Source organism: Bidens hawaiensis, unplaced genomic scaffold, assembly GCF_021521415.1.
Source record: "Bidens hawaiensis isolate Kalapana, Puna unplaced genomic scaffold, B.hawaiensis_p1.1 tig00010102_1, whole genome shotgun sequence".
Taxonomy (NCBI): domain Eukaryota; kingdom Viridiplantae; phylum Streptophyta; class Magnoliopsida; order Asterales; family Asteraceae; genus Bidens; species Bidens hawaiensis.
The window spans coordinates 678,872-703,673 of NW_027491762.1; the positions used below are offsets into that span (position 1 = coordinate 678,872).

General features: G+C 40.4%; 1 protein-coding gene across 1 annotated transcript; it reads left to right on the forward strand.

Annotated features, from left to right (window-relative positions):
• The first annotated feature begins 22,268 nt into the window (after positions 1-22,268).
• LOC143534185 (protein MIZU-KUSSEI 1-like) lies at positions 22,269-23,122 on the forward strand. The gene has a single exon (XM_077028741.1). It carries the CDS (start codon positions 22,404-22,406, stop codon positions 23,109-23,111), a length of 708 nt encoding a protein of 235 aa, XP_076884856.1. The 5' UTR covers positions 22,269-22,403; the 3' UTR covers positions 23,112-23,122.
• Positions 23,123-24,802: the final 1,680 nt, after the last annotated feature.

A 24,802-nucleotide genomic window follows, 5' to 3' on the forward strand; every position in this document is an offset into this window, starting at 1 on the left:
CCTCATATCCGATCACAACCTTGAAACCATAAACACCCAAAAATGAGAATAATCTCTACATTTCAGCCCGTGATAAGAGAAACTCAAGACGCTCACCACCATCAAACACCACCATTGCCTAGGGTTTCGTATTAGAAACCAACAACAGTAGGTTAGGTTGAAGACGATGGTATCGGAGAATAAAGAGATGCAAAACTAAGAATACAATCACCGTCTTACCTCTGCCACCACCGCTGCCTAGGATTCCAGAATGGATGCTACCGCCGCTACCAAAGACGGCCTCAAATGTTTGCCGGCAACGACAATATACCAGCACCATCGTCCGCCATAGACGGACATAAAACATGATTGGCCGGATTTTATGGTAAGAGGAGAATGTAAACATGGGAGAGAGATGGTAACAGAGAAATATGAAACACCTCATGACTCATCAGATGGGAGTAATAAAACCATCATGACTCAGCTTGTGATGTAATAGTTTAATACAGGTGTCATCACATTAAAGCTTAAGAAATGTGTGCAACTCAATAAGCCAAGGGTACAACTCCAAAGCTTAAAAATTTGTAAATTAATATATATATATATATGGTTGGTATCATCTAAGAACTTTAAAAAACTTAAGAACTCTTAGGAACTCTTAAAAACCAAATAATTTTTTAATTTTTTTTATATATTAACATTATTTAAGAGTAGTTTTATCATATTTTATATAAAAAAATTTGATTACATATATTAATCACAAGTTTACATATATGTAAAATTTATATACCAACAATTTACATAGGTGTTAAACAAAACATAGATATGTATAAAAACTACTTTCAAAATTGTAATCGTAAATATATAAATAAAAAATGATAAATTTACTCTCAAATAACGTTAACATACAAAAATTTTTATAAAAAACGTTAGTTTTCAAGGGTTCCTTCATGTTCTTAAATAATTTAACAGTTCTGTAATGATACTCGTCCTATATATATATATATATATATATATATATAGAAATTGTTCAAATAAGAATAAGGAGTTTCCTAAGAATGGTAAGAACCAACAAAATTTTGACATTTGGCATTACAAATGATAGTGTAAGAACAATTATAGGAAACTATGTCGGTTATAATGATAAAAGAGTAATTCTAGGAAACTATGTCGGTTATTGGTAACTTTAAATCTCAGTCATTGATTAACATGATCCAATGGATATGATTCATTCATAGTCTTTCTAGGAAACTATTTATTTTTAGGATAAACCTCCCCTATATATATGTGTGTATATATATATATATATATATAGAAACGGGTTAAAATAAAAATACATAGTTTTGTAGGAAGAGTAAGAAGGACATAAAATTTATAGTTAGGAAACTATGTGAGCCTATTTAGGGAACTATGTAGTCTAAATCCTAGATCCTAGTAAACTATTTGGTATTTTGAAAACTACCAATCTCAATCACTAGATCCTAGATCCAAGAGTCTAAATTTATTCTTACTATTCCTAGAAAACTATTTCTTTTTACTATAACCCACCCCTATATATATATATATATATATATATATATATATGTATACTATATATAATGAGTGAAAGATGGACAAATTAAGACGATTAATTTTAAGGGATTTACAATTATTTAACTATATGGTACAACTACAAAAAGGGACAAAGTGGTAATTGCATACTTAAATATCACGTGTTTTACATCTTTATCAATTATAGTTACCATCTTAGTCCTTCAACTTTATTCATGTTTTGGTAAATTTAGAGAATAATTATAAATATATGTTGGTACATGATGTCAGTAGTTCAGTGTCTAGTGTCTGTAATTGAGCTAGTTGGATTTGTATTTGGATGTAAGCTAAGTTCTCACAAGTTCGCTGATATAGGCGAACTTGTGGAACAAGCGAAGTTAGGAACAACTTCGCCTAAACATGTTAGGCGAAGTTGTCGACTGTTAAATAGTCTAGGTTACGGCTTGAGTTGTAGAGAATAGTAATCATTGTACGAGTCAGTTTACGAGTTGTGTAATCGGTGATCAGTGAATCACGTGTTTCCAGTTGCAATACAACGTGTCTTTGTTTATTGTAACGTGTGTTTGATCGTGTTAACGTGTATCATCTTCTACACTCGTAACGTCTTACGTAGGGATTCTGCACCTACGTAAAACGAGATATTCCGTGTAGATCCGACTGGGAACCTACAATTGGTATCAGAGCTTTTGCTCGTGATTGTGTGGTTCGGGATTATCACGCGGGTGTAGAAATCGTTCTGTTCGACTATTCGCGGGACGAGTTTACCGAGTTTTTGTGTCCTACTCACCTCCCACCATCATAAACAACCCATTACACCTTCGCATACCTCGCAAAATCCAGAAATCAAACCTGCAAAATCATCGTGTTCATCAGGCGAAGTTGCCGCTACTGTTTGTAGGGTTTAGGCGAAGATATAAGGTTAAGCAAAGTTATCCACAACTTCGCCTACCTCACAAGTTCGCTTATCTTAAGCGAAGTTATCCACAACTTCGCCAAATCAGGCGAATTTAAAAAGGAGAGCGAAGTTACGAATTCAAGCAAAGATAAGACTTAAGCGAAGTTAACTTCAACTTCGCCTACAGTACTGTTAAGAATAAATTTTTATTTTTTCGGGTTTCTATTGTGTTTTCGTTTCGTGAAAAATGACTTCTATAAATATTACGGAACTGGTGAAGATGGAAGTGGAAGCGGGTTCAGCTACTAAGGCACCGAAGATGCTTAAGGGAACCGATTTTGTGGCGTGGAAAGATCGGTTTGAGCAATATGTCAAATACCAAGATGCTAAGATGTGGGTGTGCATACAAGATGGATACATTCCACCAACTGCTTTGTATGAGGGTCGTGAACAGATTAAGAAATACAACAAGATGGAAGAGGAAGAAAAGAAGATGTATGAGGCTGAAAGCAAAGCTCATGCTGCGATTACAATGGCTCTTCCACAAGAGATTCTTCACACCTTCAGGAAGTATAAAACCGCTAGAGAGCTATGGAAGCACTTGAAAACCGATTTGAAGGTAATGTGGGGATTCATGCATCAAAGATTAAACTACTCAAAACCCAATTCTCGGTGTTCAAGTATCTGAAGAATGAATCCCTTGATGATATCATCACGAGATATTATCACCTAATGACCGAACTCAGCAATTATTCCATTGCTTACAAAGAAGATGAGATCGTGGAAAAACTCCTTGATGCTCTCCCACCGAAATGGGAGATGTACACTGTCTTGATGAGAGAAGATAAAGAGTTTGCCGACTATGACTTGGAAACAGCAGTCAACAAACTACGAACGTTTGAACTTAACATGGTTCGTAAAGAGACACCAACTGATCAGGTTCAAGATCCGGGAATGTATGGTGCAAAGGTTAATTCAAGTTCAAGTTCGAAGTCTGAATCATCTGCTTACTACTCAAAAGGAGACTCGGGCGCTAACTCAACACATGAAAGTCATGTATCTCTCAACATGAATGGTGATGTGTGTTTTGTAGCTGGTGGATCAAACACTTCTAAACCTCAAGCAACCAAGAGTAGTTTCTCTTCAAGTGTTCCTAACAACAACTACTCTAAGATGCCCATGAGTGTTAAATCTGCTGAACAGCAGTTTGCTCTCTATGCATCTTTCATTGCTTCGTACGAAAACTACATTAAAGGTAAGATTGTTGACCCTGCAACTTTAGACGAAGACTATGATCAGATCGATGCTGATGATCTGGAAGAGATGGATCTACAGTGGCAGATGGCGATGATTGTGAGAAGGGTTAAGAGGTTTATGAAGAAGACTGGTAGAAAGTTTGTTGGTGAAAGACCATGTTTTGATAAGTCAAAGGTGCGGTGTTATAACTGTCAACAGAATGGACACTTTGCTAAAGAGTGCACAAATGAACGTGTAGAACGCAGTCAGAACAGGTCTACACAACAGAGTGGTGGAAGTAGTGAGAATAGTGCGATGATATCCAGACAGAACGGGGAGTACAACTGGAATCTGCATGTTGAGGAAGTATTCGAACAGGCCAATTTGGTGACCATCGAAACTGCAGGAAGTGAGAAAGTGACTGGAGAAAATCAAGCTTACATGGCAGAAGTGACAGACCAGCTCTCCGAGGTAAGTACTAAACTCCCTTGTACGAAATGTGAAAATCTGTCTGAACAATTGAAAACAATAACTGATCAGTTTGTTAGTTTGGATGCTCAATTTAAAACATTAAAAGAAGATCATCATTACACTAAAGCTAGAGAAAATAGTTACAAGGTAAAAATAAAAGCTAGTGAGAAAGATATCAGAAGTCTTAAAGCCAGTCTAGATGAAAAAATACAAGTAATTGATCTTAGCTATGAAGTGTTAGAAGAGAAAACCAAACTAATAGCTGAAAGGGATAAACAGATAGCTGATCACCAGGTGAAAGTGGTGGAACTAAACAGAAAACTTGAGCAATTTAAAAATTCCTCTACTATACTTGATCACCTCGTTAGTGATCAAAGTTCCCCAGTTAAAAGGGGAGGAATTAGATATCATGAAGTTCCACCACCTTATAATCATAACTACACTTATGATCCTAGTAATCAGAAATCTGTTGATGTTGAAATTAGTCAGACAGTTCCGGTTAAGTTTACGATTAAAGATCCAGAAGTTAGTAAAGGCGAAACCAGTAAGCCTGTTTCTAATGTTAAGATTTCTGTTCCTAGTCTCTCATCAAGTTCGGACAAGGCATCCGAGTCGAGTGAGACAAAAGTAGAGGAAGTGTTACTAAAACGTGGATAGGAAAATAAACCAACTGAAAAGAATTCTCCACTAAACCCGTATGTCCCATCATATGTTAGACAAACGGGCAGTAATACAGCCTCAACATCTAAAACAACTATTGATACGAAAGTTGAACACAGGAGTTGTTTCAGATGCAATCAATTAGGACACCTGATTGCTGATTGCCCTCTGAAGCAGAGATTCAGAGGTATGAGGCCTTCAAAAACTGAGAATAGAACTAACAGTAATCACTATAATGGTAAAAATGAAAACTCATCAAAGTTCAGACATTGGACTAATCCTGGTTTTCAAAGAAATCGATCTCAGTTTTTCCCTGTTAACAACCAAATCATGAGTAATAATTCATTTAATTCACGAAGGTTTGGATGGCCTCATAGTCAATCTACAAGAAGGTATCCTTTTAGGACTTACAGATATCATTCTAATACTAACTTTGGACAGCCAAAGTACGGGATGTATCGACCCAAGACCAATAGGTCTTGGGTCCCCAGATTTTAATCCTCTGCTTTAATCGTGCAGGAACAGTTGAACAGGGCTGCAAACAATCTATGGGTTGTGGATAGCAGCTGTTCCCGGCACATAACGGGTAACAAGAATTTGTTACACGAATGGAAACCTGTTCAGGGAGGAAGAGTGAATTTAGCTGGAGAGAGTGGTGGAAGGATTACTGGAATTGGGACGGTGACTAATGGTAAAATGACGTTAGAGAAAGTGAATTTCGTTGAAGAACTGAAGCATAATCTGCTGAGTGTGTCTCAGATTTGTGACAAAGATTATACTGTGCACTTTACCAAGAATGTGGCGATTGTACTGTATCCTGGTTTCAAGATACCAGAGGATTGGATTGTAATGAATGCTCCAAGGGAAAAGAATACGTATGTTATGGACATGAGGTCGACTGAGATGGCAACAGAAGAATCGTGTCTTCTGTCAAAAGCAACTGAATCGGAGTCCGAGTTATGGCATCGAAGAATGGGGCATATTCATCTTCAGAAAATGAACTACATTGTCAAGAATGGGCTGGTGCTTGGTGTTCCCTTGAAAAATTTCAACTTTGAAGACCAATGCTTATCGTGCAAAAAGGGAAAGCAACACAAGAAATCCCATCACACCAAGAAGGTTAATTCAATAGTCAGTACCCTAGACCTACTTCACATGGATCTCTTCGGTCCCGTGAATGTAAAAAGCCTAGGTGGAACATCATACTGCTTGGTGATAACTGATGATTTCTCTCGATACTCTTGGGTATATTTCCTGAAGTCAAAGGATGAAACGGTTCAGATGGTAATAAATTTGATTACCAAGGTTGAGAATATTATGGGGAAAAGAGTTAAATACATCAAGAGTGACAATGGGACAGAGTTCAAAAACTATCAGATGGAGATCTTCTGCTTACAGAAAGGGATAGACCACCAGTACAGCGCTCCGTATACTCCGCAACAAAATGGAGTGGCTGAGAGGAAGAACAGAACGTTAATTGAAGGAGCCAGAACCATGCTGGCTGATTCGAAACTTCCTGTGGTGTTCTGGGCTGAAGCTGTTGCTACAGCCTGTTATATCCTTAATAGAGTGTTAACTGTTAAAAGATTGAATAAAACATGTTATGAACTTATGCATGGGAGAAAGCCCAACTTGAGTGGTCTCGAACCATTCGGGTCCCCGTGTTCGATATTAAAGACAAATTCTAAATTTGGTGAAATAGCCGACGAAGGTATTTTAGTCGGATATGTTGTTGGGACTCCCAACAGACGAGTCTTTAATACATCGACCAGCAAGGTTGAGGTGGTGTGTAACACTGATATCACAAGTTACAAATCACCAAAACCAAGCACGGGACCCGCTGGGGTTTTCGACTATGATAGGCTTTTTAAATCTTTTAACATGCCTTACTTGGATTGTGCAGAAGTTGATGAGAAAATTGCTACGAAGATGCTTTATGATGAGGAAGACAATTATGTGCAACGACCGCAGTACGATGAATTTCAGCCTTCCTCGTCAAATACTGTCGATACCCCTGCCGCCTCTACAGAAGAGGAATTCTTCAATCCGTTTCACTCTCAACAACAACAATCACCCATTGATGAGCTACCTTCGAACTTGGAAGACAATCTGCAAGTCAGTTCGGTTCCGACTACGAGAGTTCACAAAAATCACCCTTTGGAGAACGTGATAGGTGATCTGTCCGACGGTGTACAAACAAGACAAAGCTTGAATGAGCACACCTGTATTTACACAAGCATTAAAGATACGGGCATAATCAACGAATGCTTATACACCTGCTTCATCAGCCAGATTGAACCAAAGAACTATCAAATGGCTCTCAAGGACAGCTCGTGGGTCGAAGCCATGCAAGAAGAGTTAGCCCAGTTCAAGAAGATGGAGGTATGGAATTTGGTTGCAAAACCGAAGAATGTGCATGCGATTGGCACCAAATGGGTTTTCAAATGCAAGAGAGATGAAAAGGGGATAATTATCAGGAACAAGGCAAGGCTGGTTGTAAAGGGTTTTAATCAGCAAGAGGGGATCGACTACAATGAAGTGTTTGCTCCTGTGGCGAGATTGGAAGCGATTAGATTGTTTTTGGCATTTGCTGCACACAAGGAGATGAAGGTGTTCCAGTTAGACGTGAAGATTGCGTTTCTTAACGGTAAAGTCGATGAGGTAGTGTACGTTGAGCAACCTCCGGGTTTTACTGACCCAGACTTTCCTGATCACGTGTACAAGCTAAGTAAAGCGCTATATGGGCTACATCAGGCCCCTCGTGCCTGGTACTCAACTCTATCCGATTACTTGCTTGAGAATGAATTTGAAAGGTGAAAGATCGATAGCACACTGTTCTTTAAGAGAAAAGGAAGCGACTTTCTTCTGGTGCAAGTCTACGTGGACGACATCATCTTTGCTGCATCAAAAGTCGCCATGTGTCAGGAATTTGAGGCCGTCATGAAAAAGAGGTTTGAAATGAGTGCTATGGGTGAACTAACTTTCTTTTTAGGATTGCAGGTTGATCAGAAGAAAGATGGGATGTTCATTCATCAGACTAAGTATGTCCAAGACGTTCTCAAACGCTTCAAGATGGAGGACAGCACTCCATTTGATACTCCAGTTTGCGTCAACCATAAACTGGGTGCTGATTCAGACAACGATGCAGACGTGGACCCCACCCAATATCGGGCAATCATAGGTTCTTTAATGCACTTAACTGCTTCTAGGCCTGATATTATGTTTGCAGTTTGTCTTTGTGCTCGTTTTCAGGCAAACTCAAAGGAATCTCACTTGAAGGGTGTGAAGAGGATACTGCGGTATCTCAAAGGCAAACCTAAGCTAGGGTTGTGGTACACGAGAGGAGGAGACTTGGAGCTAGTCGCCTACACGGATTCTGATTATGGAGGATGCAATCAGAGTCGGAAGTCAACAACAGGTGGATGTCAGTTTCTTGGAGGCAGATTAGTGTCATGGCAGTGCAAGAAGCAGACCTCAGTCGCCATTTCAACCTGTGAAGCAGAATACATGGCAGCATCGAACTGCTGCTCCCAGGTTCTTTGGATACAACAGCAATTGCGCGATTATGGTATGAATTTAACTCATACTCCTATTTGCATTGATAACACTGCTGCTATCTCAGTAACTAACAATCCCATAAAGCATAGCAAAACTAAACATATTGACATCCGTCATCATTTTATACGGGATTGTGCTGAGAATAAACTGATTGTGCTCGAAAAGGTTGATACGTTAGATAATTTCGCTAACTTGTTTACTAAAGCGTTTGACAAAACACGATTTCAAAACCTTGTTGAGCTGAATGGGATGATCAATCCCGAGTAACCGTGTTTTTCGTTTTTGTTTAAAAAAAAAAAAAAAAAAAAACGTCACTATCGCTTAGAATTATGTCGGTTGCCTCAGTTTGAAGGACATATCTTCGGATATGTTTGGTCCTCATTTCTACTTGTAAAATATGAGGATAGCCATTAACCAGATGACTGAAAGTGATCGGGGCGGTTTATGATGTGTTTTTAATTCTTTCGCTGAAAATTAGTCGTTCATACTTAGTTAGAAGGACACATACTCGTATATGGTCGGTCCAGCTGATCCATTGGATCTTCAGGATAGCCGTTTACCTGAAGACTTCGACATGATCGGGGCGATAGAAGTTAAAAAAATTTTTATGGGAGATGAAATTATTTTTCAAGTCTACTACTTCGTAAGAAGTTCCTTTACCATGTTTAACAGAAAATTGATCCAACCTTGGAAAGTGATAGATATATTGATTCTGTGTGCTTAACTAGTGAAGTTATTAGGCCTAAAAGACTTTAGAACAGTCATTGTATGTCATGGTAGCTTTTTATGGTGCGTAAAAGTAGAAGTGATACTAACTAAATCTACTCGATTTTACGTGGAAACTCCTTAAGAGTTGTGTATGTCTCCGCATATATCTTTCCGAATGATAGGCAGAAAAGCGATTACCCAGTCATACACAAGCCCGTGAGTGTTCTGATTCCCGTGAAGATAGCGTGTCAAGAAACTGCAGTGATCCAGATTCGGGACTTGCAGTTGTTTACTACTCTGAAGTTGTGTAAATACTTAAAAAAAAATGTGTGTTATTGAGACATTCTAGAGTTCATACTTCTCAATCAAGATGTAAGAAAGAGAACGGGAAGAAGAGTCTAAAGATCGACATGTACTTACTATTTAATCAGACACTACGGGTCGAGGTAAACTCGGGGTGACTTGGGGAAAGCCAAATACGCTTTGAGAATAGATAGGAGGCATCACAATCTCTGAGTTGTTGCCCATTTAAGTTTTGAGCTTAATTGAACCTAACCCGTATCACAGAAGCGATGAAAACCATTTTAAGTAATTTACCTGCTTACAACCTGTTTCTTTATGTCATAATACAGCTGAACATGGATCTGCGTGATAGTCACTTAATTAGTATGATTCCTGTTCGGATCTTTTCTAAAACATGGTATTCCCTGTCTAGACTGAAATTTGATCCCGTGTACTTTATTGTTATAATTTATTTTACTTATGTAGTTGTATGGTTTTATACCTGGTTACTTGGTCTTGATCGTATCATTTAATTCTTTAAAGGATGTTTTCAAACTTAATTGCAAATTGTTCAAATTATAGGGGTTTGTTTTGTAAAGTTTAATACCGGCGAACTTATCCATAACTTCGCCTGCAATAGGCGAAGTTATCCATAACTTCGCCTATATAACCTTGACCCTATATAAAGGATTTTTAAGGTCAAACTGTTTATTATTTTCATAAACCGGCGAACTTACTTCCGTAACCCTAAGCGAACTTATCGTATCGAATCCTCAGTGTTAATTGTTCTCGATTTCAACTCCGATTAAAGGTGTGTAGGGTTGTAGTATCTTCTAATCTTTGTCATGGGTGTTAATCAAAGGTCGTATTGACCCGTTTCATGACCTCGGTCTTTCGAAACCTCACCACCCGATTTTCAAACCTGTTATTACGTGGTCGTAATCAATTTGATCGTCTAGATCGTCTTCAAAACATGTTTTACGAGATCCTCAATCTCCAAATTCACCAACTACACGTCGATTGAACAGCCTAACTGTTGCCGATTCATATTCAGGCGAACTTACAGTTTAGGCGAAGTTATCCGTAACTTCGCCTGAGGTTTAACTTCGCCTGACAATTAATTATGTAACAGTATATGAGGCGAAGTTGTGGTTAGGCGAAGTTATCATTAACTTCGCCTGGTCCTTTTTACTTAACTGTTATCCGGCGAAGTTCAAGTTGAGGCGAAGTTGTTCCCAACTTCGCCCCACCTCTAACTTCGCCTATACAGAATAAATCATAACTTCGCTCATGGTAACAGGCGAACTTGTGATTTGCCTAGACGATTCTCTAACTTAAACTGTTTGTGTTGCAGAAATGGCTGATGTAGCTGGAGCAGGCGGTGCTGGTGGTGATGAAGGAGGAGACAACATCCGACAGTTTTTCCCAGGGCATAACATGTACATAACATTAGACCCGGATGCGAGCGGTGTTGATGATTTCCGCGAAATCATCACGTTTCTACTACGCTCACGTATATTCCACGCGATTACCACAACACTGCCGATATCTTTGCCAAACATTGAAGATTTCTGGCAGACAGTGGAATATGACTGTCGAGTCGAGCCCCCGGTTATGCGTGCAACGGTCAACAATCAGATAGTACAGTTCTCATCTGAACAGATCCGGGTGGCTTTGCGGTTTGGAGATGAAACAAGAGACGACCCTACCGACTTTGTGGCTCCATTCCGAGATGGTGCGTTTCTGAGGATGGGATATTCTGGTCCTTTGGGGGACACTCAGAGACGCAAGGGGTTCTTGCTAGACCAGTGGCGCTTTCTCATGCACGTGATGATCGTGTGTATGTCAGGGAGAAAGGCTGGTACAGACGGTATGGGTGCGACCATGCAGTCGGTGATGACTGCTCTGACTTACAATAAGCGTTACAGCTTTAGTCAGATGGTATTCTACGAGATAGATCGTCAGAGAAGAGCGGTGGCGCGTGAGAGATTTCTTATGTATCCAAGATTTCTACAAATGATCTTGAATCACGTTGCTCCAACGTTACCTCAGCGCCGCCCGATTCGATATGTAGAAAGTGTCAGCAAAAGGATCTTCGCCCAGTGCAGATCTTCCAATGCGAGGAGCAAACCTGAGCTCCGTCCTCGACATACTCCACTATTTGGGTACTTGATCAACCCAGAGTATGTTCCAGCTCGTGGGGACGAGTTTCGGGATCCTCAACCACAACAGGCTGGAGCACCTCAAGCTATACCTGCTGCTCCTGTTGTGTCACCTGAGGAGAATGTAGACCTTGATGCAGCATTTGGTGGTCAAGGCTTCTTTGATATGGAGCGGGTTGATCCTGAGGAAAATGTGCAAGTCTCGGTTGAAAGAGTTTCTAGTGTGAATGTTACTAGGGCAGCTACGACGGTGGCTGACTCAGATTCTTCAGATGATGATGTGGCTGAAGCGAGACGGATCTTAGTTACACAAGAAAGGGTTCAAGGGAAAAGAAAGAGAGCCGATGATGAAAGTGATTCAGATTTTGAGGAAGAAGTACATCAGTTGGTCCGCAGATCAAGAAGGGAGAGGGCAGGTGCAGGTTCAGGAGCTGGTGAGAGCTCAAGGGTGGTACGTTTCACTCCACCCGCACTGTCCGGTATGACTATAGTCCCTTCATCATTGCCAGTTACAAGGCCAAGTGCCACGGATGTTCCCGTGGTGGCTACCTCATCCTCATTCGGCCTCCCACCCACTACATTCCAGCTATCGACTCCGGAAATCGTATCCTTGCCACCTCCAACTCTTACTCCAACGGAGGTCATGGCAAGATTTATTGAGTCGACGGTTGTAGCTACTGCAGGGTTGTCAGTTACGATACCACCTGCGGTTACGTTTACGCCTACTTCTGAGGTCCCGGTTACATTGGAAATCCCTCCTCAATACACTCAAGATATATCACATCTGAGGTTTGATTTCGATGCAACCTTATCTGATCTGAGAGAATAGCAGCGCTTGAAAGGGTCATGGCAGAACAATCAAGGGTAAATCTTATCCAGACCCATGCTATTCAGCGCCTCGTTGCAGAGAATCAGATACAGTCGTCCCTACTGATCGAACATGGTAAAATCATTGATGCTTTGAAGGTGTTCTTGGCATCTCAGGGGGAGACGAGCTGTAAAGGTGATGAGCTGAGGACTAAGAAGCGTAACGAACGAGACGATGATCCCAATGCATCGAAAGGTGCAGGTAGAGAGTTGCCAAGAACTGAACAAGCTCTTGAAGAGGGAGAGATTGTAGAAGAGAATGTTGAGCATGAGATTCCGGATATTGATAAGGCAGATATGAGTCAAGATATGGGAAGCGATGAAACAGAATGGGAAGAGCAGCCAAGATGGAAAGAAGGCTATGCTCAGTGGTTTGTAAAAACGAAGAAACCGGCGGTCCCTACTATGTTTAAGAAAAGTTACAACATTAGAGGTTATGCTGAATCGAGAAAGGGGATTATATGTTGGTTATATGATGAGCAGTTGAGGCTCTTTGTGATAAAAAGGTATGATGGTGTTCAGTACTTCAAAAGGCTGTTGAGATCGTTGAATACATTGCCTGAATGTGAAGTGAAGGACTTAGCCAGATTGGGGTTGATAAACAGAAGTGATGATAATATGGCTAGGGTCATTGGGAAGATAGTATGGAAGGAAAGTATAAAGGAAAAGAAGTTCGAGCTGTTGAAACCATAGAAAGGAAAACTTATTGAAGACAAAGATAGAGGGATGAGCGCAGATGGCAAGCCTTGGATGATTATGAAGTATAAGCCAATCCGGTGTCTGAAAGAAGTGCCGATAAAACAAATGCCCAAGGATGTGCTCAAAGATCTGAAGTGGTGGTACGTTGATTGTGAAACAGCTGAGGCAGTAATGGAGGACGAAGATGAACAAGAGCTACTGAGAGTGTATGATCCAATGCATCTAGTGAACTTGTCTCAAGCTGATCTGCAGGTGCTGAACGAGAAGAAGATATTTTATATTCCTGCTTGGAAAGAAGAAGCGAAGAAATATCAAAGACTAGTATCGGTGTGTGTACGAGAAGGAGTTCATGCTTAAAGATGAAGATACGAGATTGTTGAAGATTACAAGACACGTGCTTGAAGATAAAGATATGAAGCTACTGCCAAGGGGGAGTCTGTTGGTACATGATGTCAGTAGTTCAGTGTCTAGTGTCTGTAATCGAGTTAGTTGGATTTTTATTTGGATGTAAGCGAAGTTCTCACAAGTTCGCTGATATAGGCGAACTTGTGGAACAAGCGAAATTAGGAACAACTTCGCCTAAACATGTTAGGCGAAGTTGTCGACTGTTAAATAGTCTAGGTTACGGCTTGAGTTGTAGAGAATAGTAATCATTGTACGAGTCAGTTTACGAGTTGTGTAATCGGTGATCAGTGAATCACGTGTTTCCAGTTGCAATACAACGTGTCTTTGTTTATTGTAACATGTGTTTGATCGTGTTAACGTGTATCATCTTCTACACTCGTAACGTCTTACGTAGGGATTCTGCACCTACGTAGAACGAGATATTCCGTGTAGATCCGGCTGGGAACCTACAATTTAACCTCTATCTTTTGCATATTTACTCTTTTTAATTTCACTTTTAACCCAACTACCCCCACGATTTTCAAACGGTTATAACTTTTTCGTACGGCAATATTTTTAAAACATAATTGTACTATAAAAATGAGTGTTTAATTCTCTTTAATTTGAGTATGATATTGTCATAGTTTGTTTAAGTTATAAAAATGACATTTTTTGTGGTCCAATTTTGATGGTTTTGAGTTAAACCGTGAACCAAATCATTAGTAATGATATTTTGTCTTCGAAAACTGAACCAGAACGTTGAAAATTGAAACCAACCAAAACGAATCATTATCAACGATTTGGTTCTGATTTGGTTTGTACTTTGATATCAGTTTGAGTTTAAAATAAGAATGATTAATCCAAATATATCAATAAACGCCCATTAATCTATTACATGATTACTAAGGTCTGTGTTTCCCGCTGCATCGCGCGGGCACCCGTCTAGTATATATATATATATATATATATATATATATATATATATATATATATATATATATATATATATGATGAGTATCATTACAGAACTGCTAAATTATTTAAAAACTTAAAGGAATCATTAAAAACTAACGCTTTTTATAAATTTTTTTGTATGTTAATGTTCTTTGAGAGTAGTTTTATCATTATGTATATCTATATCTACGATTACAGTTTTGAAAATTAGTTTTAATACATATCTATGTTTTGTTTTACACCTATGTAAATTTGTTAGTACATAAATTTTACATATATGTAAACTTGTGATTAATATATGTAATCAAAATTTTTTATATAAAATATGATAAAACTACTCTTAAATAATGTTAATATATAAAAAAATTAAAAAATTGTTTGGTTGTTAAGGGTTCCTAGAAGTTTTTAATCTTTTTAGAGTTCTTAAATCTATCTATATATATATATATATATAATTGCCTATTGTTTTCATTATTGTACGTTTACAACCGATATTATACTTACATAATTTATTTCTGGTTTATGGATCATCAGTTAACTGCAACATATATGCTATATAGTGAACGGATGATGTACAATTGATTTGTAAAATTTTAAAAAAATGCCAAAACAAATAATAGAGGACGTATAAAATAATTTTATTGAGATCGGAAGGATATAGACCACCACCTAATGAGAATAGGAATGGGAGAAAGGGTATAAAATAAAGTTAATGCCATTTTCAAACATCCCATGTTATAATGTTCAGATAAAGCCCCATTCTTCATATGCACAAAAATATCGTACTTTTTTTTGTTCTATATCTTGTGGAAATTATACACATATCTATGCTTTTCTAAATTAAAAAACATAAATTTTAAAATTCGTATTTAAACTATTTATTGATTTCATTAATCTCTCAACTAGCAAAAACCGAGTTCTCATGTTCAAGTTATGCAACCTTAATTTGGTTTCTCACGTGAATATTCATTATATTTTGCCAAGTCTAATGTGTATTTCTAAGATTAGGGTCCTATACGTATGTTTTTTTCTTAAGATCATAAGACATGAGAATATGATAACATGTTTTTGTATATGATTAATAGGTGCAGTGTCACACAATTCCAATACGAAATTTAAGAGATTGGAAGCTGAGTGAGTTGTAATCGGGAAGGAAGAAACAAATGAGAATCGAACATAGTCAAACTCTAAATGTTGAGAGCCCAAGCTTTAGTTTATTTTATTCTACCGCAAGTCATCGGTGTAATGGCGGTGTTCAATAAAGAACCATGCTAAATAGAGAGCCGTAAAAAACTGTATAGCGAACGTGTACGTAATACTTGAAAGATATAATTAGAGTTAAGAAGTGTCGGGGTATGGTACTAAGAACCCTAATTTATTATGTTTTGGGCTTATTTTATTATATGGGCTAATACATTTGTTATTGGGCTGAGGGGGTTTTGTGGAGGTAACCCTAACTGGGCTAGGCCCATTAGGGTACCATGATGGTGGCCATGAGGCTCCCTATATAAGGAGATCTCCACCTCCTTATCAAGGGTTGGAAGATAGCTCAATAAGAGCCACCACCATATTTTTGTGTCTGTGAACAAGAGATCCTCTGGATTTCTTAGCGGTCACCTCCACACCCCCAAAAGTCACAGCAGATCACAGCAGCGGTCGGAGCAGAAGCAAGCAAGTCGTGGTTCGTTCATCTCGAAGTCCGTGGAAACATCGTCATGGGTCAGGTCAGATTCATTTCACGTTTCTACATTTTGGCGCCATCCGTGGGACGGCAATGATCCACACTTCGCTTCTCGTTTCGGCACTCCGATCTGTCCATCAGCATCTCAGATCTACGGATCTGTTCATCAGATCTACGGATCTGTTCATCAAGATCTCAGATATACGGATCAATATTCCAGATCTGTTTATCAATATTCCAGATCTGTTCATCAATATCTCAGATCTGTTCATCAATATTCCAGATCTGTTCATCGATATCTCAGATCTACGATTTCTTCTCTCAGATATGTTCTTCCGTAGATCTAAAAAATATTTCCAGATCTGGAAATACTATCAGATCTGTTGGAAGAAAAACACAAGAAGAAATACTATCGGATCTGAACAATGATCTGGAAATACATAGGAAGAAATACCTGATATTTTGGGGAAAACCCTCATATCTGTGCTGAATCAGATCTGGGTTCGCTCACGCGTCAAGCATGCTCAAACATCAAGCATGCTCAAACATCTAAGTATGCTCATGCATCGATGCTCACGCATCAAGCATGCTCACGCATCAAGCATGCTCAAACATGCGCGCAGGCACCGAGCGCGCGACAAGCATGCTCACGCATCAAGCATGCTCACGCATCAAGCATGCTCAAGCATCAAGCATGCTCAAGCATCAAGCATGCTCACGCATCGATGCTCAAACATGCGCGCAGGCACCGAGCGCGCGACAAGCATGCTCACGCATCAAGCATGCTCAAACATCAAGCATGCTCAAGCATCAAGCATGCTCAAACATCAAGCATGCTCAAGCATCAAGCATGCTCAAACATCAAGTATGCTCACGCATCGATGCTCAAGCATCAAGCATGCTCACGCATCGATGCTCAAGCATCAAGCATGCTCAAACATGCGCGCAGGCACCGAGCGCGCGACAAGCACGCTCACGCATCAAGCATGCTCAAACATCAAGCATGCTCAAGCATCAAGCATGCTCAAACATCAAGCATGCTCACGCATCAAGCATGCTCAAACATCAAGCATGCTCAAGCATCAAGCATGCTCAAACATCAAGCATGCTCAAACATCAAGCATGCTCACGCATCGATGCTCAAACATCAAACATCAAGCATGCTCAAGCATCAAGCATGCTCAAACATCAAGTATGCTCACGCATCGATGCTCAAGCATCAAGCATGCTCACGCATCGATGCTCAAACATCAAGCATGCTCAAACATGCGCGCAGGCACCGAGCGCGCGACAAGCATGCTCACGCATCAAGCATGCTCAAACATCAAGCATGCTCAAGCATCAAGCATGCTCAAGCATCAAGCATGCTCAAACATCAAGTATGCTCACGCATCGATGCTCAAGCATCAAGCATGCTCACGCATCGATGCTCAAACATCAAGCATGCTCAAACATGCGCGCAGGCACCGAGCGCGCGACAAGCATGCTCACGCATCAAGCATGCTCACGCATCAAGCATGCTCAAGCATCAAGCATGCTCAAACATCAAGCATGCTCAAACATCAAGCATGCTCACGCATCGATGCTCAAACATCAAACATCAAGCATGCTCAAGCATCAAGCATGCTCAAACATCAAGTATGCTCACACATCGATGCTCAAGCATCAAGCATGCTCACGCATCGATGCTCAAACATCAAGCATGCTCAAACATGCGCGCAGGCACCGAGCGCGCGACAAGCATGCTCACGCATCAAGCATGCTCAAACATCAAGCATGCTCAAGCATCAAGCATGCTCAAACATCAAGCATGCTCAAGCATCAAGCATGCTCAAACATCAAGTATGCTCACGCATCGATGCTCAAGCATCAAGCATGCTCACGCATCGATGCTCAAACATCAAGCATGCTCAAACATGCGCGCAGGCACCGAGCGCGCGACAAGCATGCTCACGCATCAAGCATGCTCAAACATCAAGCATGCTCAAGCATCAAGCATGCTCAAACATCAAGCATGCTCAAGCATCAAGCATGCTCAAACATCAAGCATGCTCAAGCATCAAGCATGCTCAAACATCAAGTATGCTCACGCATCGATGCTCAAGCATCAAGCATGCTCACGCATCGATGCTCAAACATCAAGCATGCTCAAACATGCGCGCAGGCACCGAGCGCGCGAAAAGTCAACCCACAAGATACAGACCAAGGCTTAAAATGAAGATGTCATGAAGACAGCCAAAACCTATGCTCATGGCGCATAGCACATGCTCAAGCAGGCTCAAGCATCAAGCATGCTCAAACATCTAAGTATGCTCACGCATCGATGCTCACGCATCAAGCATGCTCACGCATCAAGCATGCTCAAACATCAAGCATGCTCAAACATCAAGCATGCTCAGACATCAAGCATGCTCAATCATCAAGCATGCTCAAACATCAAGCATGCTCACGCATCACGCATGCTCACACATCACAGATGCTCACGCATTCAAAATCTCTAGATCATGCGCGCCACCGCGGATCAACTTCGGATTCCGCATGCGCACTCCCGGCGATCACTCTTCGCCACAGCGGTTTGCATTCGCGCCACCGCATACATGTTTTTGCATACATGTTTCACACTTCCTTTTGTTAATTTGAGCAATATGACAACATTATATTGACATCAAACTAAAAATAAAACGAAGTAAAACATACATGCGCGAGCTTCAAGCTCAAACGCGTTGACGAGTCTTAACTCTAAAACGTCAGGGCCTTAGCCCAAAAATATGAGCCTTAGCTCAAACTTAAAAGTTGGGAATACCCATACACCCACAGGCCTCGCGCCAAGGGTGGAATACTCATAAACCCAAAGGCCTCGCGCCAAGGGTGGAATGCTCATAAACCCACAGGCCTCGCGCCAAGGGTGGAATGCTCATAGACCCACAGGCCTCGCGCCAAGGGTGGAATGCTCATAAACCCACAGGCCTCTCGCCAAGGGTGGAATGCTCATAGACCCACAGGCCTCGCGCCAAGGGTGGAATGCTCATAGACCCACAGGCCAATGCTCATAGACCCACAGGCCTCGCGCCAAGGGTGGAATAATACTCATAAACCCACAGGCCTCGCGCCAAGGGTGGAATGCTCATAAACCCACAGGCCTCGCGCCAAGGGTGGAATGCTCATAAACCCACAGGCCTCGCGCCAAGGGTGGAATGCTCATAGACCCACAGGCCTCGTGCCAAGGGTGGAATGCTCATAGACCCACAGGCCTCGAGCCAAGGGTGGAATAATACTCATAAACCCACAGGCCTCGCGCCAAGGGTGGAATGCTCATAGACCCACAGGCCTCGCGCCAAGGGTGGAATACTCATAAACCCACAGGCCTCGCGCCAAGGGTGGAATACTCATAAACCCACAGGCCTCGCGCCAAGGGTGGAATACTCATAAACCCATATGGCTACGCGCCATACTAAATGGTTCGGCCACGAGCCGCGCAAGCACCTGTGACATCATTATTATTATCTGGCCGTTTGTGCCTCCATTATTATTTTGAAGACAAGCCGGGATAGTCATCCTGCGCAGAAGAGGCCCTTGGCCAGTCATTATCATCATATTACAACTCGTAAGCCGCCTTGCGCGCCAGCTTAATTATTCTACAAGCTCGTAAGCCGTCTTGCGCGCCAGCTTAATTATTCTACAAGCTCGTAAGTCGCCTTGCGCGCCAGCTTCATTATTCTACAAGCCCGTAAGTCGCCTCGTGCGCCAGCTTCTTTATTATTACAGCTCGTAAGTCGCAATACGCGCAGGCTCTCATTATTCTACAAGCTCGTAAGTCGCCTCACGCGCCAGCTTTATTATTTTACAGCTCGTAAGCCGCCTTGCGCGCCAGCTTCATTATTCTACAAGCTCGTAAGTCGCCTTGCGCGCCAGCTTCATTATTCTACAAGCTCGTAAGTCGCCTCGCGCGCCAGCTTCTTTATTATTACAGCTCGTAAGTTGCCATGCGCGCAGGCTCTCATTATTCTACAAGCTCGTAAGTCGCCTCACGCGCCAGCTTTATTATTCTACAGCTCGTAAGTCGCCTCACGCGCCAAGCTTTATTATTTTACAGCTCGTAAGCCGCCTCGCGCGCAAGCTTCATTATTCTTCAGCTCGTAAGTCGCCGCGCGCACCAGCTTTATTATTCTTAGCTCGTACGTCGCCGCACGCGCCAGCTTTATTACTCAGCTCGTAAGTCGCCTCGCGCGCAGGCTTTTATTATTCTCAGCTCGTAAGTCGCTTCGCGCGCAGGCTTTTGTTATTATTATAGCTCATAAGTCGCCTCGCGCGCAAGCTTTATTATCAGGCCCCGCGCCACTATTATTATGATGCGTGCTATATCTTATTCATACTAGTGCACCATCATCATCATAAGGATCACAACATGTCACCATCATGGAGAAAACCTCCCAGAACTCAAAGACAAGGCCGAAGGAAAGGGAAGAAACCGCCTCACGATCTAGCACTCCTTATAAAGTCCAGTGCTCCACCTAAACGCTTGCACGCCTAGGAGCAACACTGGACTTGGGGGGCTTGTCGGGGTATGGTACTAAGAACCCTAATTTATTATGTTTTGGGCTTATTTTATTATATGGGCTAATACATTTGTTATTGGGCTGAGGGGGTTTTGTGGAGGTAACCCTAACTGGGCTAGGCCCATTAGGGTACCATGATGGTGGCCATGAGGCTCCCTATATAAGGAGATCTCCACCTCCTTATCAAGGGTTGGAAGATAGCTCAATAAGAGCCACCACCATATTTTTGTGTCTGTGAACAAGAGATCCTCTGGATTTCTTAGCGGTCACCTCCACACCCCCAAAAGTCACAGCAGATCACAGCAGCGGTCGGAGCAGAAGCAAGCAAGTCGTGGTTCGTTCATCTCGAAGTCCGTGGAAACATCGTCATGGGTCAGGTCAGATTCATTTCACGTTTCTACAAGAAGAGAGTGATGTAAGCAATTACAAATATGTCTTTTGTATTTATATATATTTTTAAACAAGAAAAGCCAAGTAATAATGCGGCTTTTATACTCCTCTCTTTAAAAACCGGTTTTATTATTATTATTTTTTTTTTTTTTTTTTTTGAAAAAAAAAAGAAAGAAAGAAAGAAGAATTGCTGATTTAGTTAAAGAGAGATGGTTACCTATCTAAGAATTTAATGTTATCTCCGAAGTATATATATATATATATATATATATATATATATATATTTTTCACTCACAAAAATTCCTCACAAATCTTGTACATGGTCCAGCCACCACCTTTAATCTCTATCATCTTCCGTCCTCACTTCCAATTGACCAATTCTTTTATCCTTTTTCATCACAATAAACTTGGTCACATCAACCTTGGACCCTCTACCCACCTTTTGTCTCCTTAACTAAATATTAAAACAATCAAATCAAGTTTACAATACACAAATAGTTTATATCATTATCAAATTATTACTTTTAATCCAATTGTCATAGTTGAAGCATTTTACGTTATCGTCCACATGTTCGACGAACTCTTTAATTTCCCACCCATACTTTGCATTGTTGTGACTAAAACAACCACAACCTTTTATTTGCGCCAGCATTTCAACACCTTTTGATAGTCTTATTCATACATTAGATGAGAATACGGATATAAGAAATGCAGATAAAGATAACATTAAAGTATAATATTATGTAGTATATACGTGAAAATCACTACGTGGATTGAATGATGGTTTGGTATAAGTTATTCAGAAGGAAGTAGCGATGCATGTGGTATGTAGTTAGGCTGCCTATTGCTTGCTCTAACCAAGTAGGACCATTTAGTCGCTATTTAGCACCTTTCTACCTTACAAATTAAATGAAATTATTCCAAATGACAACTAGAAAATATTAAATATATTCCATATATTTATATAAGTTATATAATACTTTGATATAAGTTTTCTTTCCATTAAACAACAAAATAAGTTACTGAAAAACTCATGTTATAGGTTTTCGCCCGTAGATACTTTGTTTAACCAACTAATGGCATAAGATGTTATCATCGGAAACTAATACAAGCAAAATGTGATGATAAAAGAGTCATGCAAGTAAACCACCAATACCCGGCTAAAAACATGAACAAGTTGCAAAGTGTATTATACTGGCGGTTTGATTTTAAGATGTTATAATAGGAAACCAGTAGAAACAATATCAGATTTTGAAACATAAGGTATGTAAATGGATCCACCCCTATAGACCATATATAGTCCTTATATATGTATATATATACTTCCAAGATTTAGTTCCTCATAACTTATTTTGTACCATATTTACACCATGCCTCCTATTCACTCAAGCCCATTTCACCAAATGGAAAATCCAGCTATAGAATCAATATTACAACACACCACCACTAGAGAAAAACGATCAAAGAGCCGCCTTGGCGGCTCAGGCGGTATCTTCCGCATGTTCAAGCTCCTACCCATGTTAACCTCCGGTTGCAAGATGGTCACTCTTCTAGGCCGACCAAGAAACCCTTTATTAACCGATCACGCCACCACCGGGACCCTATTTGGCCAACGAGGTGGCCGAGTAAGCCTAGCCATCCAAGAAGACCCACATCGACTCCCAGTTTTCGTGATCGAGCTTCCAATGAGCTCGGCCGCGTTCCAAAAGGAAATGGCATCCGATGTAGTCCGGTTATCATTTGAAAGTGAGACCAAAACTAATAAAAAAAAGGTTTTAGAGGAGTTTGTGTGGGGGGTATATTGTAATGGAAGGAAGTATGGTTATTCTATTAGGAGAAAACAAATGACTGATGATGAGCTTCATGTTATGCAGTCGTTGAGAGGGGTGTCAATGGGTGCCGGAGTTCTGCCGGGGTTGTCGGATAAAGAGACGATGCTGGACGGTGAGTTGACTTATATGAGGGCTAGGTTTCAAAGAGTGGTGGGAAGTAAAGATTCTGAGGCTTTTCAGATGATTAATCCTGAAGGTGCTGCTGATGGTCAAGAACTAAGTATTTTCTTTGTGAGGGTACATTAGAAAAACACATATTTTAGTTACACATGGATTATAATGATACTTCTAATATATTTTCGGATTTTTTTTTGGAGAGTTTAATGAATGAAAATATCATTTTGTTGAATCAATTGTTTAACACCAGATTTGCTGTCTTTTCAACTTTTTGTGGTGTAAGATGATTATTTATTTATTTTCACCAAACTATAGGGTTGTGCTTTTCCAATTTTTTATTTGTGTAATAAGAAATAATATTGTTACAATAATCATATGCTTTTGGGTTCCTTGATTCAATGATATTTGTGGCGTAAATGAACCAAGTTAGGTATGGCTTTGTGTAAACTTGAGCTCCGCTTGTTTAAAATAATGGAGCACGAGCTCAACTCGATTGATCGAATTAAGAGAGATTAATGTCACGAGGTCATCTTTCGAGGCCTTGTGTGGCGCCCTGAGTTGCCCAAGGCCAACTAATCCGTCCAGCTAGTGATTAGGGTCTATTGGTTTAGTCAAGCCTTGGACTCATCAGGCATCGGCAAAACCTCGTGACATGAGATGCGTTCAGTGAGAAAACGCACCAAGGAATGTACACGTCGTCTATCTCACTGAGGTTGTACACATTGATATCCACATTGGCAAGTAAACCCCATTGTTCAAGTATAAACTTAGCAAAACGATCATAAAAAGATGGTATGTGACATTCTCTTATCATCATAACCATGCACATGCTAGTGCATGAGCCTCGCATCTGAATTAGCAACCAACATAGCATGAGCCTTGCTGTCAGGACGTTAATGGATTGTGGCTTCATTTCCAGGTGTTAGATTAGGCCTCGATACGTTAGGTTTCAGCATGCCTACTTTGAATGATCAAAGATGTCGAATTTATAGCACCGACATGCCAAGTAGTTGAACACGTTTGCATTATCTTAAACTTTAATCGTGGAATCTCAAGTCCCATATCGATAATCAAACACAATTTAAACAAATAACTCTTGTTTATTAATTAGAAAATCTAACTCTTAAAACTGATTATAACTCTATCAAACCCTAACTCGGTTACATCTTTTTCACCCTCTTATAATGCCTAACCATAACTCGGTTTATATAGACTAACCTAACTTATTAGTCAAGACATACCAAATATAATAAACCATAATTGTAACTCCATGAACCCATTAAATATTAATGAATCCCACAAACTAAATATGTCCAACCTGGTCACCTACACGTGACGAGCCTATTAATTTGGAAATTACTTCCAACAATCACCTCCTAATTTCCGACTCGATATTTGTGGCTCTTCAACTCCGACCATGTCTATTTTGCCCTGTTTGATTTGACCCATGAACTTGACCTTCTCAGTTTTCACAACCATCTTGGCCTTGATCTCCCTGAAACTTTTCTTGATCCATAGATTTGTTCTTCAACTCTCCCGAATTCGACTACCTCTGTGACCCTGTCCCCGACCATTCACTCGTTCGTATGTACTCGCATAACCACTCCTTTGGCTACGATTCTAGTCATCTAATCAAGCGAACATCAATCTTCCTTATTCTTCTTTTGTTCCCGAATCAAAACACGAGCACATCATTTAAGTCAAAACCTTTGTCAGAACATAACTCGTTCAAACCGTATAAAACAAACTATGAATTGAACCTACTTGTCCAACCCTCTTACTCCACTCCATTGGAACAAATATAAGCCATTGGAACACGA

Excerpts from the sequence above, each read along its gene's own strand:
- LOC143534185 (XM_077028741.1), top strand. The coding sequence starts at position 22,404 with ATGCCTCCTATTCACTCAAGCCCATTTCACCAAATGGAAAATCCAGCT.